At 45.9% G+C, this 19,326-nt stretch overlaps 1 protein-coding gene across 8 annotated transcripts in view; it reads left to right on the top strand.

Annotated features, from left to right (window-relative positions):
• The window catches only part of LOC117185806 (protein grainyhead-like), an 88,468-nt gene that overhangs the window by 50,958 nt on the left and 18,184 nt on the right, over positions 1-19,326 (top strand). For 6 of the 8 annotated variants that reach the window (XM_033398340.1, XM_033398337.1, XM_033398343.1 and 3 more), the window contains 6 exons: positions 594-705; positions 1,286-1,380; positions 4,096-4,152; positions 7,980-8,078; positions 11,957-12,378; positions 12,485-12,680. In XM_033398340.1, the coding sequence (XP_033254231.1) occupies positions 594-705; positions 1,286-1,380; positions 4,096-4,152; positions 7,980-8,078; positions 11,957-12,378; positions 12,485-12,680 (981 nt within the window). The remainder of the gene's footprint in view (positions 1-593; positions 706-1,285; positions 1,381-4,095; positions 4,153-7,979; positions 8,079-11,956; positions 12,379-12,484; positions 12,681-19,326) is intronic. The other 2 variants (XM_033398342.1, XM_033398339.1) reach the window with 1 other exon arrangement.

Below are 19,326 nucleotides of genomic sequence, written 5' to 3'. Positions count from 1 at the left end.
GGGAAAACAACGGTAGAAGAGCGGAGCAGCGAAGCAGCCAGCCAAAAAGATGATACAAAATGTGTTGGAAAGTTTTCTGCTAAATCGAATTCGTCCTTTTGTGCGCCGGGCTCTAATCCTTTTGACTTTTGAGGCGTAGGGTGCGATCCGACGAGTTGTGAGTGGAGTGTCACAACGTACATATATATGTCATTGAGAAACAGTGAGAGAGAGCAGGCAGACAACCCAAGCAGAAACGGTGCCCATCTATGGGATAGTATAAACGGATTACAGATGAGTCCTGCGTACAGACATGGCATATCCTTAGAGATAGAGATCAATCTTTTGGCTGCTTGTTTTTGGGATAAAGAGAAATGGTTGTATTTCAAAAATATATATTTTTCGAATATGATTTGTATGTAGAGAATGAGAGATAAAGAGTTTGTTTGTCTTTGCTTTAATCCTTGGGAATCCTCTTAACTAACCTTAGTTCAAACAAATTCACTCCCGGACTAAAGAACTATCAAAAAAGTCTATCATTGTTCAATCTTAGCTCATATTTTACTTTGGTTTATTAAAATTTGTGTTCCCTAATTGTGTCGTTATATTTTCAGAGTGTGATCATGCTCATGTTCCGCGAGGAGAAGAGCCCCGAAGATGAGATCAAGGCCTGGCAATTCTGGCACAGTCGCCAGCATTCCGTAAAGCAAAGAATCTTGGATGCAGGTGCGTAAAACCAACCAAACGAATAACCCACTGAAGCCCCAGTCCCAATCCCAGCCCCAACTGCAAGCCCCACTCCCAACCCAAAGCCAATGCGAAGTCCAGCAGCGTTCCGTCGCAGAGTGTCCATTTGTATTGTCTAGTATTTCTAGCAGTAAATTGAAATTGAAAATTGCTTTTTATTGAAAGGCCCGCTCCGTTCCAGGAGAGTTATGACATTGATAAACGCGCATTCAGCTGCGACTGCAACTGCAACTGCGGCTGGGGCACCACTCCGCTCCGTTTGTTTGATTGCAGATAATCTTGGTTGCAGCAACAGCAGCATCCGTGGCAGATGCTTCTGCTGCCGCTGCTGCCACGCAGTGCCTTGGCCATCAAACATAACTCATTAGGCACTTGTCACTGGACGGCAGCGCAGAAATTTCCTTAATTGTTAATACAAACATATTTTCCAGAGCCTCCTCTGTGTGTGCCCCATCTTGCAGCATTTCTGATTCCTCATCTGCTTCATCGGCTTCATCTGTTTTTGCTTCTTCTTTTTGTCCCCTACTAACCATCTTCTTGTTTTGCTCCTCTTTTGCAGATACGAAGAACTCGGTTGGTCTGGTTGGCTGCATCGAGGAAGTGTCGCACAATGCCATCGCCGTTTACTGGAATCCGCTGGAGAGCTCCGCCAAGGTAAGTTCTGCTCTCAGATCTCCGCAGATCCACAGATCTCAATTCTATGCCAATCCTCGTTATGGATGTGCTCCCCTTTCTACCCTGTACCCTGTGTGCAGGGTATACAAAGATATGCTGCAGTTCGACAAAATGTAGGACATTCATAGAGACAATGTAGATGTATCTTGCCCTGCTTGTGTATACACACACTGTTCTGCCAGGGGTGCTCGAGCAGGGTATTCCGCAGTCCACACTCTGTAAATTTTGAGTGGTTTACTTCTATCTGTGTGTGTGTTTTTCCCGTACTTTCATTTTGTTTACTCCGAGCACCGCCTCAATTAAAAAAAAGAAATAAAGCAACAAAAATACATAGCGCGACACTTTCGTGTGGCAAACAGAGATAGCAGATGCCCACAAGTCCTCTCTCACTCTCTCTAAACGCGTCTGTATGTGTGTGTATGAGTATCTGTGTGCCAGACAGAGTATCTGTGTGCTAAGAATTAATTTGTGATTTATTTTCAATTGCAAGCAAAACGCAAATTATTCAGCAAGCGTCACAGTCCCCGTCACCGTCTCCGTCGCCATTGCGCGGCATAGCGCCATCCCTTTCCGCCGCCCAGTTCGCTCACTGTCCGCTTGTACTTTTTTCAAAAAGAATAATTTATGCATTTATTTATTTAAGACACTTAGTTTTAATCACTTACTCGGCAATCTCAGGCAAATGCTTGGAACAAAGTCGCCGCGTCCGAGTCTGGGTCCGAGTCTAAGTCGGAGGCTGAAGCAGTATCCCAGCCTAGTCTCCGGCTCTGACTATTGCAGCAGTAGCTAACTGGAACTGCGAGTGTATCTGTATCTGTATTTGTGAGTGCGACTGCGACTTCGACGGGGCTCCTACCGCGTTTTAATTAAGCAATTATCAAGCATTTTAATCGTTTGGAAATATTTGCAATTGTATTGCGACAAGCGCCAGTCAGAAAGCAGAAACTAACTAAGAAAACAACCAGTAGTAACAGTAGCAGCATTGGTAGCAGTATTAGCCCTCTCATTGCGTATACGCCTAGGCCTCCTTACTTTTCCTGTCTGCGGCTACCCCCGTCCGCCCACCTGTCCATTTCGCCGCCAGCTCGGGTTGAATGCCAAAAGAGGCGCTCAATTTCCCCGAAACGGGGGGAAAAACAAATGCCAAAACTGAATTGATTTCCACTCAAGTTCAGAGACTCCTGTCCAGGCTGCCAAATTGGTCAGCAGTTATTAACCGACTTTGGAGAGGGAGCCAAGAGATGGGGGGGTGGGGTCTGCAGATGGGGACTGGAGCTGGCCATAAGTGCATGTCGCCTATCGCCTGTCGCCTATCGCCTGTCGCTCCCCACACACGAGCACACACGGCTATCCCCTCCCACTTGCCCTCCCATGCCCATCATTTGATAGAGCTTTTTATTTACAAATTGTTTACGCGCTGAGATGTTAATCCCAAAGACATCGCAATGGCAGTCAGAGTCACAGAGACAGAGAGGGAGAGAGAGAAAGAGAGAGAGAGAGAGAGAGAGAGAGAGAGAGAGAGAGAGAGAGAGAGAGAGAGAGAGAGAGAGAGAGAGAGACTCGCCTCGTCTCGTTTCGTCTTCGCATAATGTCGATTTCGTTTTATGCCGTTAGCTGCTGCAGCTCGCCAGCTGCATTCGTGTGCGTTTTGTTTCGTCCCGTCTCGACTCGTCTCTCGTCTGCGTTTGCGTCTCTGTTGGCAATGCCTTTCCCAGCGGCAAAACTTTCGTACGCACCGACACGCAGGTGCTTCGTTTGCTCCCCTCCCCTCACCACGCCGCTGTTGCTGCACTCTGCTCTCTGCTGCTCTGTGCTCTGCGCTCTCCACTGTCATGCGTGTCCTCGTATATGGTACGCGCCCGCTAATTATTCACATTAAATACTGCTCGTCCACATCTTTGTCGTGTTCTCGTCGTGGACGTCGTCGTATCCGTGGAGGCTGCAACTCTGCGACTGCTGCACTTTTACCATTAAGATTGTTTCCTTTGGTATTTTTGCGTTGATGGATTTTCTTTTTTTTTACGCGTGCACATTGTCCGACTATCTCTCCGTCCGTGTGTCTGTCTCCGTCTCTCGTTGTCTGACTCCGTCTTTGGGTCTGTCTGTCTGCTCCGTCCGCGGCTCATCTGGAGTCGAACTCAAACTCAAACTCGGACTTGGACTCGAACTCTCGGACTTGGACTGGCTTGCTTAAAATGCCTTCAGAGACACACACACACACAGACAAAAACACAGAGACATGCACACCGGTACGCACTGAATCGAAGTCGAACTAAAAATGAATTGGATGCGATGCGATACAAAGTCTCGACTTGGCCCGGCTCTGCCTCGTTACTTTGCTCTGAGGGGCCTCTGGTCCGCGCCAGCGATGGAATGGTGCCTAATGATGGTCCTCTGAGTATTGCCTTGTTATTGTCTTTTCTCCCCCCTTTCTGCGTATTCGAGAGTATGCGTATGCGTATGGGTATGCGTATGGGTGTGTTTGTGTGGATTGGAATGTTTTAAGCTGTCGTGCGCATAAAGAGGACATCGACTTAATAGAGAGAACAAAATTGCCTTCTAATAGCGGACGAAGCATTTTTAGCTGTTTTTGTTTCAGTGTCTTTTTTTTGTCATCCGATAATTTCTTTTTATGTTCATAATTGTTTACATTTGTATATTTTATGGCATTTTTCTCTCTCTCTTTAAAAACAGATCAACATTGCGGTGCAGTGCCTGAGCACGGATTTCAGCAGTCAAAAAGGAGTCAAGGTGAGTAAAACTCTTCAACAAAACGAAAACCAAAAAAACAAAGGGGTGATAGGCGAAGACTCTTAAAAGGCTTCATTATACCCGATACTCAAAATGAGTATTGGGGTATATTAGATTTGTGGTAAAAGTGGATGTGTGTAACGTCCAGAAGGAATCGTTTCCGACCCCATAAAGTATATATATTCTTGATCAGCATCAATAGCCGAGTCGATTGAGCCCTGTCTGTCTGTCCGTCTGTCCGTCCGTCCGTCTGTCCGTCTGTCCGTCCCCTTCAGCGCATAGTGCTCAAAGACTATAAGAGCTAGAGCAACGATGTTTTGGATCCAGACTTCTGTGATATGTCACTGCTACAAAAATATTTCAAAACTTCGCCCCGCCCACTTCCGCCCCCACAAAGGACGAAAATCTGTGGCATCCACAATTTTAAAGATATGAGAAAACCAAAAACGTAGAATTGTAGAGAATGACCATATCTTTAAGACTGCGGAATCTGAATTGGATCGTATTATTATTATAGCCAGCATCAAGAAAACAATTTCATTTTTTCTCGCCCTGTCTCTCTCTAACACACACGTAGCATAGGCGGCTTTGCTTAGAGTAAAACATTAGCGCCTAGATCTCAGAGACTACAAAAGCTAGAGCCACCAAATTTGGTATCCACACTCCAAATATATCGGACCGAGACGAGTTTTGTTTCAAAATTTCGCCACACCTCCTTCCGCCCCCGCAAAGGACGAAAATCTGGGGATATTCAAAAATCTCAGAGACTATTAAGGCTAGAGTAACCAAATTTGGTATCCGCACTCCTGTTAGATCTTACTATAAAACGTGTATCTCAAAGTTTCGCCCCACCTCCTTCCGCCCACACAAAGGACGAAAATCTGTTGCATCCACAATATTGCACATTCGAGAAAACTAAAAACGCAGGATCATAGATAATGACCATATCTATCAGATTGCTGAATCTGGATCCGATCAAATCATTTTTATAGCCAATAGAAACAAATCAATTTGCAGTGGCTACGCAGCGCCCGACGTCACGCTCAGACTGATTTTCTGTCTCTCTCGCACGCACTCTTTGTCGTGTCGCTTAATATTAGCGGCGTCTGCCGGAGGAGAGCCATACTGACTTAGTATCGGGTATAACCGTAGAGTTGCGGTGTCCGCAGCAACTCACAACGTTCCCACTCGTTTTTTTTTGAATTTGTTGGTCCTCTGTATAGTTTTGTACAAAGTGAAAGCTGGTTTTTTTTGGGGGGCTAGTTTGACCCTTTGGCGGTTCAGTATACATACATATACCGCCCCAGCCTCAATTAAATACTCAACGATATATATGGTAATCATAAATCGATACAGCAATTATCGATTAATTAGCTACTAATGCGATCTGCACGTCCGTCGCATCTTTTGTGTAAATGAAATTCAGTTCGAGGCGAGTCGAGAATGTTGGCCAGTGATGGGTTAAGTAATAACCAATTTAATGCAAACTTGTTAATGGAGACTCAATGCGGCCAGAGAAGCAGAGCAGGCCAGCAAAAGAAGATCAGCATTCAGCTCAGATGCGTTGCCCCTGTCTCCAGCTCCAGCTCCAGCTCCATCTCCGTCACCGTCTTCGTTTCTGCTTCTCCCGCTCCTCCAGCAGACGAACGGCTACGTAGGAAGAGGATTTCTCTTTGGCTTCGTGTCCCCTCCTCCTTCGTAGAGGGGGCATGGGCATCCTCCTGGCTTCTCTGGTTGTAATGCGTACATTAAGTCTGATATTTCATTGACAGAAACACAAGCCAAAGCAGGAGAAGAAGGAGACTGGGACGGAGTCTCGTTGCTTTTCATTAAAAACGATGGGGAACGTTGTGAGTTGCTGCGGACACTGCAACTCTACAGTTATACCCGATACTAAGTCAGTATGGCTCTCCTCCGGCAGACGCCGCTAATATTAAACGACACGACAAAGAGTGCGTGCGAGAGAGACAGAAAATCAGTCTGAGCGTGACGTCGGGCGCTGCGTAGCCAGTGCAAATCGATTTGTTCCTTTTGGCTATAAAAATTATCTGATCTGGTCCAGATTCAGCAATCTGATAGATATGGTCGTTATCTATGATTCTGCGTTTTTAGTTTTCTCGAATCTGCAATATTGTGGATGCAACAGATTTTCGTCCTTTGTGTGGGCGGAAGGGGGTGGGGCGAAATTCTGAGATATACATTTTATAGTGAGATCTAACAGAAGTGCGGATACCAAATTGGGTTACTCTAGCCTTAATAGTCTCTGAGATTTGTGGATGCCCCAGATTTTCGTCCTTTGCGGGGCGGAAGGGGGTGTGGCGAAATTTGGACACGAAACGGTCAAGGTCCGATATCACAGGAGTGTGGATACCAAATTTGGTTGCTCTGGCTCTTATAGGTTCTGAGATCCTTGAACTCATATTTTGCAATTGGCAAAACCGACCATGAAACCTGTGTGTTAGAGAGAGACAGAGCGAGAAAGAATGAAATTGTTTTCTTGATTCTGGCTATAATAATTATACGATCTGGTTGAGATCTTACATTCTAAAACATATAGTCATCCTCTACGATTCTGCGTTTTTGGTTTTATCGTATCTTTAAAAATGTGGATGCCGCAGATTTTCGTCCTTTGTGGGGGCGGAAGTGGGCGGGGCGAAGTTTTGAAATATTTTTGTAGCAGTGACATATCACAGAAGTCTGGATACAAAACATGGTTGCTCTAGCTCTTATAGTCTTTGAGCACTAGGCGCTGAAGGGGACGGACAGACGGACGGACGGACAGACGGACAGACGGACAGACAGACATGGCTCAATCGACTCGGCTATTGATGCTGACCAAGAATATATATACTTTATGGGGTCGGAAACGATTCCTTCTGGACGTTACACACATCCACTTTTACCACAAATCTAATATACCCCAATACTCATTTTGAGTATCGGGTATTAAAACGAGGGGGAACGTTGTGAGTTGTTGCGGACACCGCAACTCTACGGTTATACCCGATACTAAGTCAGTATGGCTCTCCTCCGGCAGACGCCGCAAATATTAAGCGACAGAGAGACAGAAAATCAGTCTGAGCGTGACGTCGGGCGCTGCGTAGCCACTGCAAATTGATTTGTTCCTATTGGCTATAAAAATGATCTGATCTGATCCAGATTCAGCAATCTGATAGATATGGTCATTATCTATGATTCTGCGTTTTTAGTTTTCTCGAATGTGCAATATTGTGGATGCAACAGATTTTCGTCCTTTGTGTGGGCGGAAGGGGGTGGGGCGAAATTTTGAGATACACGTTTTATAGTAAGATCTAACAGGAGTGCGGATACCAAATTTGGTTACTCTAGCCTTAATAGTCTCTGAGATTTTTGAATATCCCCAGATTTTCGTCCTTTGCGGGGGTGGAAGGGGGTGTGGCGAAATTTTGAAACAAACTCGTCTCGGTCCGATATATTAGAGCAGCGCTGGCAGCCCCAGCCCCAGCCCCAGTCGCAGCCTCCATGTGTATTTGTGTAGGCAATAGCCAAATCAAATTATGCACTTGCCACAATATGTTGCACACACATGCAACGGATGTTGGCAGTTTAACATCACTGGTCCACGCCCCAACTGCTCCGGCAACGCACCAAAGCCGAAATGACAATGGCTAATTGCAGCTGTTGCAAGGTTGCTGCTGCTGCTGCTGTTGCTCCAGTCTGCTACCCGCAGTCTTCTCCTTGCCCCTGCCTCCTGCCCCACCTAGCTATTGCAATTTGAATGTGTGTGATATTAATACGAATCCCTGTTTATGTTTCTCTTCTTCTCTCTTTCCCTCTCTCGGTTCCAGGGCCTGCCTCTGCACGTACAAATCGACACATTCGAGGACCCCAGAGATGCGGCCGTCTTCCACCGGGGCTACTGTCAGATAAAGGTCTTCTGCGATAAGGTAAGTGATTTTATTTCGTAACAGAGTCTCTCTCCCAATCCCTGCCACTCGTATCCCCCACTGCCCCCCTGCTCACATAATTACGCATACAGAAGCAGTGGCTGTGACTGTGCCTCTGCCACGTGCAACAGGTTGATGAGCTAACTAAAAGCTGCCAGTGTGCTGGTTCAGTGTATGCGTGTATGTATCTGTGCCTGCCACTTGCTGCTGATGCCGCTGCTTCTGCTTCTGCTTCTACTGCCGCATCCGACTTTTATCGAATTGGGGGCACCAACGATGCTGTCATAGCTTGGGGCTCGGTCTCGGATCGGACACTCCTGTCCGTCAGTCAGCGAAGCCTTTAGTGGAAAGCGTAACGCGTACAAAAGTAAATGGCCAGCACTGACACACACATACTGACGCTTGAGTGCGGCATCCTTTCCCTGCCACATCCACATCCATGCCCTTGCTTCGCTGCCACTGCCACTGCCACAGCCGCTGCTGCTGCTGCTGCTGTTACCTTTACCTTATGCGAACCCTTCACTTTTTCGCTTGATGGGGTTTATTAATAAATCATTTCGTGGATTTCCAATTTAATTTTCTCATATCATTACACTTCTCCGTGGTCGCTTTCCCCGTCCTCCATTCATCCTCCATCCCATATCCTCATCAGACTGGACATGTGCCTGGGCACTGCGTTTTGTTGTATGCCACACTGTTGCGCTGCTGTACGGCTGGGACCTGGACCCTCAATCGGGGTATCGCTATCACGTCGGGCTTAAATTTCGCATTGGGGCCAGCCCTTTGCAAGCAAGCCAGCCAGCCAGCGTGTGTTTATCGGTAAATGTATCAATTAAATTTCGCGTACCACGTTATTTTGTGCCCTTCCTTGTGGCATACCTCTACCTCCCCCCATCCCCATCCGCAATACCCATATGCATCCCATATTTCGTATTTTCTTTTCTCTGTGGGTTTTTTGATTTCACTGCAATTGCAGTTTCAGTTGCAGTTCCATCGTTTGACACCTTTGGGCCAGGTCCAGGTCCAGGGACTCCAATTATGGATCTTTACGCACGCCTTGGGCCGCCCAGCCCCTGCCCCTGTCCTGGTCCCCAGAAGATACGAAATTATGGGAAATTCTTCACATGTCCCATGAAAGCTTCGCCCCTCAGAATAACTGTATTTTGGGGATCGGTTTAATTTTTGGAGAGAGTTTATGGTTTGATTTTCAGATAGATTTAGCTGTGGATCCTGTAGATAGCGTTTGGGAGGATACAATTCTTCTGATCTCTTGGCCAGGGCAAATCTTTCTTTGGCGAATAAGGTAACTTGATGGATCTGGTGACAAAATGTTGATTCTGGATCCAACTTTGGGTATCTTCCACTTGTCATTATCCGCTCTATAGCATTCCTCTCTATATTTAACGTATTTCCCTGAAATGATTGAGCTAATCCGAATGCTAATTCTAACGTTAATGGTAATGTTGCACCGCCTCTGCGCTGAGTGGCTTACAGAGGTAGTGTGTGTGTCCCATGTCTTGGCCATACTTTGAAGTCGATTAACAGCAAGCAAGACATCCCCAAGAAGGTAATGAGGAGAGGTGAAACACAAGATGGGTCAGAAGAAGCTGGAGACGAGGATGAGGATGGGAATGGGGATGTAGAGGAGGCCAGGCAAAAGGCGAACATTGACCGCATTGGGCGATTCGAGACGCCGTCGCCTTAGTCCGCTGGCCGTTGCAGCCTGCGCAACTTTGGCGATATTTTTGCCAAGATAAAATAAAAGTAATAAAATACAGTTATTTACATGCCGCACAGCACCATCAGCGGCGGAGGCTCCCATCGCTCAATTGCTGATTATACCCGATACTCAAAATGAGTATTGGGGTATATTAGATTTGTGGTAAAAGTGGATGTGTGTAACGTCCAGAAGGAATCGTTTCCGACCCCATAAAGTATATATATTCTGGATCAGCATCAATAGCCGAGTCGATTGAGCCCTGTCTGTCTGTCTGTCTGTCCGTCTGTCCGTCCGTCCGTCTGTCCGTCCCCTTCAGCGCCTAGTGCTTAAAGACTATAAGAGCTAGAGCAACGATGTTTTGGATCCAGACTTCTGTGATATGTCACTGCTACAAAAATATTTCCAAACTTCGCCTCGCCCACTTCCGCCCCCACAAAGGATGAAAATCTGTGGCATCCACAATTTTAAAGATATAAAAAAACCAAAAACGTAGAATTGTAGAGAATGACCATATCTTTAAGACTGCAGAATCTGAATTGGATCGTATTATTATTATAGCCAGCATCAAGAAAACAATTTCATTTTTTCTCGCCCTGTCTCTCTCTAACACACACGTAGCATAGGCGGCTTTGCTTAGAGTAAAACATTAGCGCCTAGATCTCAGAGACTACAAAAGCTAGAGCAACCAAATTTGGTATCCACACTCCTAATATATCGGACAGAGACGAGTTTGTTTCAAAATTTCTCCACACCCCCTTTCGCCCCCGCAAAGGACGAAAATCTTGGGATATTCAAAAATCTCAGAGACTATTAAGGCTAAAGTAACCAAATTTGTTATACGCACTCCTGTTAGATCTAACTATAAAACGTGTATCTCAAAATTTCGCCCCACCCCCTTCCGCCCCCACAAAGGACGAAAATCTGTTGCATCCACAATATTGCACATTCGAGAAAACTAAAAACGCAGAATCATAGATAATGACCATATCTATCAGATTGCTGAATCTGGATCAGATCGGATCATTTTTATACCCAAAAGGAACAAATCAATTTGCACTGGCTACGCAGCGCCCGACGTCACGCTCAGACTGATTTTCTGTCTCTCTCGCACGCACTCTTTGTCGTGTCGTTCAATATTAGCGGCGTCTGCCGGAGGAGAGCCATACTGACTTAGTATCGGGTATAACCGTAGAGTTGCGGTGTCCGCAGCAACTCACAACGTTCCCCCGCGTTTTTAATTACAAATGCAAGGGCAACATGGGGCAGTAGGCAGTAGGCACGAGGCAGGAGGCGAGCTGAATGCCTGCACACGCAAACCAGAAATCACGGCCGGACAAAGTAGCCACCAGACTATATCTCAAAGCACACACACACACACACACATAGATACATAAAGTATCTGTTAGTGTGAGTATGTGTGTGTGTCTGTGCAATCAGGCAGCAGCAACAACAGCAACAACAGCAACATACTCAATGGGGCAGGTGGGCCGCAGACGCAGACACAGACACAGACACCGACTCGACTGGGTTGCTGTGCTGGCTCTGCTGCATGGTTCGAGGCGCCGCCAGATTATTTATTATGTATGCATATTTATGTGGAATCTCTAAGTATTTTATAATAATTTTCCCCCCTTTTTTTTCGGCTCTCTGACCCTAACGGTGTAGACCATTTTTGCCATATGCCTCCACGGCCTGCGACTGCGACTGGGACTCGGATTCAGACTCGGATACGGACTCTGATCCAGCCGCAGTCCGTGAGTCTGTGCCTCTGCGCCTCTGTCTGTGCCTCTGCCACTTGTTGGTGCTGCGGTGGCGGCTTTGTCTCTGTGCGACAACAGAGCTCCCCAGGCGGGAAACTTGTTTTCTGCTTTTTGCAACTGCAACGGAGAGGCAGCGTCAGCGGCAGGGGCTGTGGCAAGGACTGTGGCAGGGAGGCAGCCCCCAGCCAGCAGGTAGCTTATGACACTTGCAGCCATACACGATTTTAATTAATAAGCAAAGAAATATCAAAAAAGGTGGCATCCATGCGTTTGATTGATTGCTAATTACACGCTGGCTCTGTGCACCTGGGCGAACTTTCGCAACCCACCTGGATGGGAACCCCATAACACATGGATGCTCATGGATCTCATTTACTTGATTTTTTGTGGGATTGCAGGGCGCCGAGCGCAAGACGCGCGATGAGGAGCGACGGGCAGCCAAGCGGAAGATGACGGCCACCGGCAGAAAGAAGCTGGATGAGCTCTACCATCCGGTGACAGATCGGTCCGAGTTCTATGGCATGCAGGACTTTGCCAAGCCGCCGGTGCTCTTCTCGCCCGCCGAGGACATGGAGAAGGTAGGTCAGCCGGGCCTGACTGGCTTGACATTCATCCACACGAATACGAATACGCACACGAATACGAATACGAACTCGAACTCGAACTGCAACTCCAACTCGAATTCGCCCTTGCAGAGCTTCTACGGCCATGAGACTGACTCGCCGGACCTGAAGGGGGCCTCGCCGTTCCTGCTCCACGGCCAGAAGGTGGCCACGCCGACGCTTAAGTTCCACAATCACTTTCCGCCCGACATGCAGACGTGAGTAAAAATCGTCCATCCATGATCTCCGCCCCGGATCTCCCCTACGCGAAGGACCCAAACTAATCTATGTCTATCTCTATCTCCCTCTCAACCCCCTCTGCAGCGATAAAAAGGATCACATACTGGACCAGAACATTATAACCAGCACACCCATGACCGACTTCGGTCCGCCCATGAAGCGGGGACGCATGACGCCTCCAACCTCGGAGCGCGTGATGCTGTACGTGCGGCAGGAGAACGAGGAGGTGTACACCCCGCTGCATGTGGTTCCCCCAACCACAATTGGCCTGCTGAATGCGGTAAGCAGTCGCCCCCAAGAGCCACAGAGTCCCTGCTCCCATACCCACATTATCCTGCTCCCGATCCAACCTAAACTCGATCTAATTGATTATAACCAAATTTTTCTGTAATTTTGTTCATTTTGGTCTAATTGGTGGAGAAGAGAAAAAAAAAACGAAAAAGAAAGCAAAAAAGAAAGCAAAAGAAAAGCTATGAAATGAAGAGCCAAAATGTTCAATCTCTAAACAAACGTCTAACCGACTAGGGCATAAATCAACTAAAAATCAGCCACATCAATATCTATATCGCTATATATCTAAGATATTATTTAGAGTATTGTTTATTCGTATTATTATCGCGGTGGCCTGGTTATGGCTTATTTCTGCTGATTTTCTGATGCTGCTTGAGTCACGTCCGTATGCTGCTGTTCTCTCCTTTTCACTGCTTCGCTCGGTTCCTCTTCTTCTCTGTCCGCTGTTGATCTCCTTATGTTACTACTGCTGTTGCTGCTGCTGTTACTACTGCTGTTGCTGCTAATCAGCTGTTCCTCTGCTGCTGTTATTACTGCTGTTGCTTATCTCCGCTGCCCCTCAATAGGCAAGCTGGCCCACTCCTTCTTACACTCGGTCATCCTGATTAGTCATCAGTCCCTGATGACCATGAGTCCTCGTTTTCTACAGAAAAGCTCCATAGTTTCATGTTATCATTGCTTGTGGTCGTATTGCTTGGTCCTTCCACGTCTGCTGCCATCCGAACATTATAGCGTCCGCCTCGTTTCACGTTGGTTATTTCGTGTGGTCCTAAGAATTCGCTGGCCATCTTTCTTCCGGTTACAAATTTTGTTCTACGTATGGCTACGAGATCTCCGACCTTGTATCCGTATTCGCATTTCCGCTTTTTATCGAATTGTTCCTTGTATCTGTCCTGGGCCTGCTGAATATTTTCTTTTGCCTCTTGTCGCATCTTTTGCCTCTCGTCTTCAAAATTATCAACCATCTCTTTTTCTATTAGCTGAAGTATGTCGCTATCCGGTCCACAACGCATTTTTACCCCGATCATCAGCTCAAATGGACAACGCTTTGTAGACACATGAACAGTGCTGTTAATAGCCCTTTGAACTCGCGGTACGAACTTATACCATCTTCCAGGTTCCTCCGACGACAATTTGGAAATGATGCTCAGAATAGATCGGTTTACGCGTTCAATTTGTCCGTTTCCTCTTGGTACCCCTGTGGCGCTTTATATGTGTTCGATGTTCTTTTCCTTGGCAAACTCCTCAAAGCTTGAAGATGTAAATGCTGCTCCACGATCGCTTACTATGCGTGCCGGATTACCAAATACATCAGACCACTCCCTTAACTTCTTGAGAACTTCGTCTGCTCCTGTTGTTTTTGTGGGATACATCCATACGAACTTACTGAAGCTATCAACCATTGCGAAGATGTACTTGTACTGCTTTGAAGTAGCATCCATAGGCCCAAGGTGATCCACGTGTATAGTATACAGCGGCTGTGATCCTTTGTCAATTTGATGCAGGAATCCCTCTTTTTTGCCAAGCTTTTTGTTGTAGATTATACATTTCATACAGTTTCCTATGATCTGCATTACTTTTCCTTCCAGATGTGGAATCCAATAGCTCTGCTGTACGGTATGCATTGTTTTTTGAGCAGCAAAGTGTCCTGCGTTGTGAGCGTCGGTTATAATTTCTTTTTCTAATGACTTCGGTATTGCCAGCAAGTCCGTGCCTTGCACCACTTTGTATACGAGACCAGCTTTCAACTTAAAGTTGTCATATGGTTTACTTTTCAAAAATTTCGGAAACTGCTTTGATCATCGTATCCTCCTGCTGGGCTTTCTTAATTCTTGCTGTGACTTCCGAAGATACCATCATGACATCAATTGGCAATCCACATGCTTCAGCCGTTCTCCTGGTCTGTGTTCCACTTCAAAGTCGTAGTCCTGCAAGTACAGGACCCATTGGGCTACCTCCCGCGGAACGTCCTTCTTGCTTAACGTTTGCTTGAAGGCAGCGCAATCCGTTACGAGCTTAAAGTTGGTTCCAAGTATGTACTGACGAAATTTTTTGCACGCTAGGAAAATTGCTTTGGCTTCCTGTATATAGCTATGCCGTCGTGCTTCAGACTCCGAGGTTTTCTTACTCCAGAATAAGATCGGATGCAATTGTCCTTCGTGCCATTGTAACAACGCCGCTGCAAACCAGTCCTTTGACGCATCAGTGTGTATCTCGGTTTTTGCATTCCTGCGATAAAGTTTCAAGACCGGCTCTTTCACCAATGCTTCTTTTAATGTAGCGAACGCCTGCTGCTCCTCCATACTCATTTTAAATGGGACATCTTTTCGCAGCAGATTGGTCAGTGGTTTCGCGATTAGCGAATAGTTTCTTATGAATTTACGGAAAAACCCAGTTAATCCTAAAAACGACTGCACAGCCTTTATGTTTTTCGGCATCGGGAACTTGCTGACGGCTTTGGTTTTCTCCAATCCAGGCTTGATTTCACCTCATCCAACTTGATGACCCAAAAATGTTATGGTCGACTGCAGAAATCGGCACTTCTTCCACTTCATCTTCAGCCCGTATTTAGCTGCAGCATCGAAAACCTTCTTCAGCTTTCCCAGGCATTCGTCGGCGGTTTCAGCGTGTATAACGATATCGTCCATGTACAGGTCAAGAATGTTTTCATTTATAAGGTTTTGAAATACAAAACTTATAAAACGGATGAAAACTGCTGGCGAATTGCAAAAACCGAAAGGCGCACGGTTGAACTCAAATAGGCCTTCCTTCGTTATGAACGCCGTATATTTTTTGCTGCTTTCTTCCACAGGAACGTGGAAAAACCCATTTTCTAAGTCCATGCTGGTGAACACCTTAGCATTTTCCAGTTTTTCCAGCACCTCTTCAACGATTGGAACGGGAAAGCAATCTTTCAAGACCATCTTGTTCAACTGACGATAGTCCACGCAGACCCGGCTGCTCCAATCCTTTTTCTTGACAATTACAGTCCGACTGGCGAAATTTGATGATGAGCGTCGTATTATCCCAGCGTTGGCCCATTCATCGATCTGCTGCTTGACAACGTCGGCTTCGCTGATGGCCACTCGACTTGGCGAATGTAGAAACGGCGCTATTTTCTCGTCCGGTACGATCTTCAGCATGATCGGGCACACTGCAGTCTGCTTCTTTTCAGTAAAGTCCTGAATCATTGATTGGACGGCATCTCTGAACTGCGATGGAATGTTTATGTCAGTATTTGCTTCGACCACGTTGTAAATACTTATCTGTTTGGTGTCCTCAGTTTACTCCCCCGGCAGGGGAGAAAACTTATATCCTCCTGGCGTTGATGTCATTGTGAACTTGGATATAAAGTCGTATCCAAGCAACAATTCGCATCCGACGGCATGATCGGCCACCACAAGGAATTTGTGTGCCAGTCGCATTCCGTCGATCTCCACTTCTGCCGTAAACTGCCCAGCGGAGCGTGTGATGTTGTTTCCAAGTCCGCTCAAAGTTGACGAACTGGCTTGCAGATGGATACCACTCATTTTGCCGAACACTGACATCTTTAATAGGGAAACATCTGCACCGGTGTCTATGAGCCCCTTGACTTGCACGTCGTTAATTTTAAGAGACTTCAGGCGTTTTTCCTCGTATGCAACGTTTACGGCAGCAGCACTCGGGCAATCCTTAGACATGTGTCCAGTCTGATTGCATCGGAAACACTTTAATGCAGTTCGCAATCCTTGCGTAGATGCTCCTGGGATCCACAATTGTAGCAGTGTTGCTTCCTTTCATATTTGGTGAAATTGGACTTCTTTCCGAACGGCTGTGAGTCTGTTTGTTTCGGGGCCAAACCCCCATCAACCGCGAGCGTCCTTTGGTAGATTTCGTACTTCTCTCGCAGCTGCTTGTATGAGCTGCATCCATACAAGGTGTATTTATAATCCGTTTTTAAATTCAGTCCGTCGACAATGTATCGAATCACCGACTCCGTGCCTGTTGTCCCACGTGCAGCAATGCGTTTCATCTGCAGTATATATTCGTGAAAACTTTCGCCGGCAATCTTCACTCGCATAGACAATTGATTGTGAATTTGCGCACTGCATAAACGCTCACACTCGAACTCCTGTAAAAGTTGGTGACGCAATTGGCCGTACTCATACACTGCTGTGGACTCGAGAAAAAGAGCGGCTGTACCTGTCATTTTTGCTCGGGCTTGCACGTATTTTTGTTTGTCATTTAGTCCGTATGCTTCAGCGTTTAGCTCGAAGTTAATAAACCACTGCTGTACCGACATATTTTCTCCGTTGAATTCTGGAATAATTTTTGCAAAATTTTCCACTACCAGCTTTGCATCATTTTTCTTGTCTATTTCATCAGCATTTATTTTCATCGAGAGCAGTTGAACCAGCTGTTGGAGCGCCTGTGTGTTTTCTTCTAGGAGTGTTGATTCATCGCTTCCTCGTTCGCGTTTTGCTGCATATTCCCGGCTGGTGGTCCACTTGTATTTTCCATTATAATTCTACTGCGCAATACTCTTGTGGGAAGCCGGCTTGAAACAACCCTTTTTTCTCGGTTCTTCTTTTCACCCACTCGCTGTCTCGCTTCCTCTGCTTGCGTCTTCTGAGAGTCTAATGCGCAGTTTTTTTGCACCGAATTTTTGCTTTTCCGTCTCGCTTCGTCTGCTGCCGGCTTCTGAGACATGAGACACACAATTTTTGATTTTTTCCACTTTACACAAGCAGTACGCGACTGGTTGAGCCCCCAAATGTAAGATATTATTTAGAGTATTGTTTATTCGTATTATTATCGCGGTGGCCTGGTATGTGTGCTTACAAAAGTTCTCAATGTTACGGCTTATTTCTGCTGATTTTCTGCTGCTGCTTGAGTCACGTCCGTATGCTGCTGTTCTATCCTTTTCACTGCTTCGCTCGGTTCCTCTTCTTCTCTGTCCGCTGTTGATCTGCTTCTGTTACTACTGCTGTTGCTGCTGCTGTTACTACTGCTGTTGCTGCTAATCAGCTGTTCCTCTGCTGCTGTTATTACTGCTGTTGCTTATCTCCGCTGCCCCCTCAATAGGCCAGCTGGCCCACTCCTTCTTACATATATATATATATATATATAGAATCACCCTAATACCAAGAATCGAAAATCGTTAATTTGTATAACTTGTAGTTGAAACTAATTCCAAATCATTCCATAATCAAAAAATGAACATCTCATCCAAAATATGTCTATATATTCACTCGTATATATAGTGTATGTATACTACTGCCAAAAACAGGATCACAGTCAAGATCCCGATCCTCCACACACACGCTAAACCACACACAAAGAGCACGAACTGTACTGCAATCAGATCAGGCAGAAAATGCAGATATTATACAAGTTAATTTTATCCTTATTCGAAGGACAAAATAAAAGATTATTTTGATTCTGTTCACTTTAGCGAAGTGCTTTTATTATACCCGATACTCAAAATGAGTATTGGGGTATATTAGATTTGTGGTAAAAGTGGATGTGTGTAACGTCCAGAAGGAATCGTTTCCGACCCCATAAAGTATATATATTCTGGATCAGCATCAATAGCCGAGTCGATTGAGCCCTGTCTGTCTGTCTGTCCATCTGTCCGTCCCCTTCAGCGCCTAGTGCTCAAAGACTATAAGAGCTAGAGCAACGATGTTTTGGATCCAGACTTCTGTGATATGTCACTGCTACAAAAATATTTCAAAACTTCGCCCCGCCCACTTCCGCCCCCACAAAGGACGAAAATCTGTGGCATTCACAATTTTAAAGATATGAGAAAACCAAAAACGTAGAATTGTAGAGAATGACCATATCTTTTAAACTGCGGAATCTGAATTGAATCGTATTTTTATTATAGCCAGCATCAAGAAAACAATTTCATTTTTTCTCGCCTTGTCTCTCTCTAACACACACGTAGCATAGGCGGCTTTGCTTAGAGTAAAACATTAGCGCCTAGATCTCAGAGACTACAAAAGCTAGAGCAACCAAATTTGGTATCCACACTCCTAATATATCGGACCGAGACGAGTTTGTTTCAAAATTTCGCCACACCCCCTTCCGCCCCCGCAAAGGACGAAAATCTGGGGATATTCAAAAATCTCAGAGACTATTAAGGCTAGAGTAACCAAATTTGTTATCCGCACTCCTGTTAGATCTTACTATAAAACGTGTATCTCAAAATTTCGCCCCACCCCCTTCCGCCCACACAAAAGACGAAAATCTGTTGCATCCACAATATTGCACATTCGAGAAAACTAAAAACGCAGAATCATAGATAATGACCATATCTATCAGATTGCTGAATCTGGATCAGATCGGATCATTTTTATACCCAAAATCAATTTGCAGTGGCTACGCAGCGCCCGACATCACGCTCAGACTGATTTTCTGTCTCTCTCGCACGCACTCTTTGTCGTGTCGTTCAATATTAGCGGCGTCTGCCGGAGGAGAGCCATACTGACTTAGTATCGGGTATAACCGTAGAGTTGCGGTGTCCGCAGCAACTCACAACGTTCCCCCTCGTTGAATATCAGAATGTGACTGCTTAAATCTAGAATTATAATTCTTAAAGAAACCTATGGATGAACCGCGGCAGAGGAACTTCGGCAGAGGCCGAATTGTTG

This window comes from Drosophila miranda, assembly GCF_003369915.1.
Source record: "Drosophila miranda strain MSH22 chromosome Y unlocalized genomic scaffold, D.miranda_PacBio2.1 Contig_Y2_pilon, whole genome shotgun sequence".
Classification (NCBI taxonomy): domain Eukaryota; kingdom Metazoa; phylum Arthropoda; class Insecta; order Diptera; family Drosophilidae; genus Drosophila; species Drosophila miranda.
Note: the sequence above shows the minus strand (reverse complement) of the source record. Positions and strands in the feature narration are given on the sequence as shown.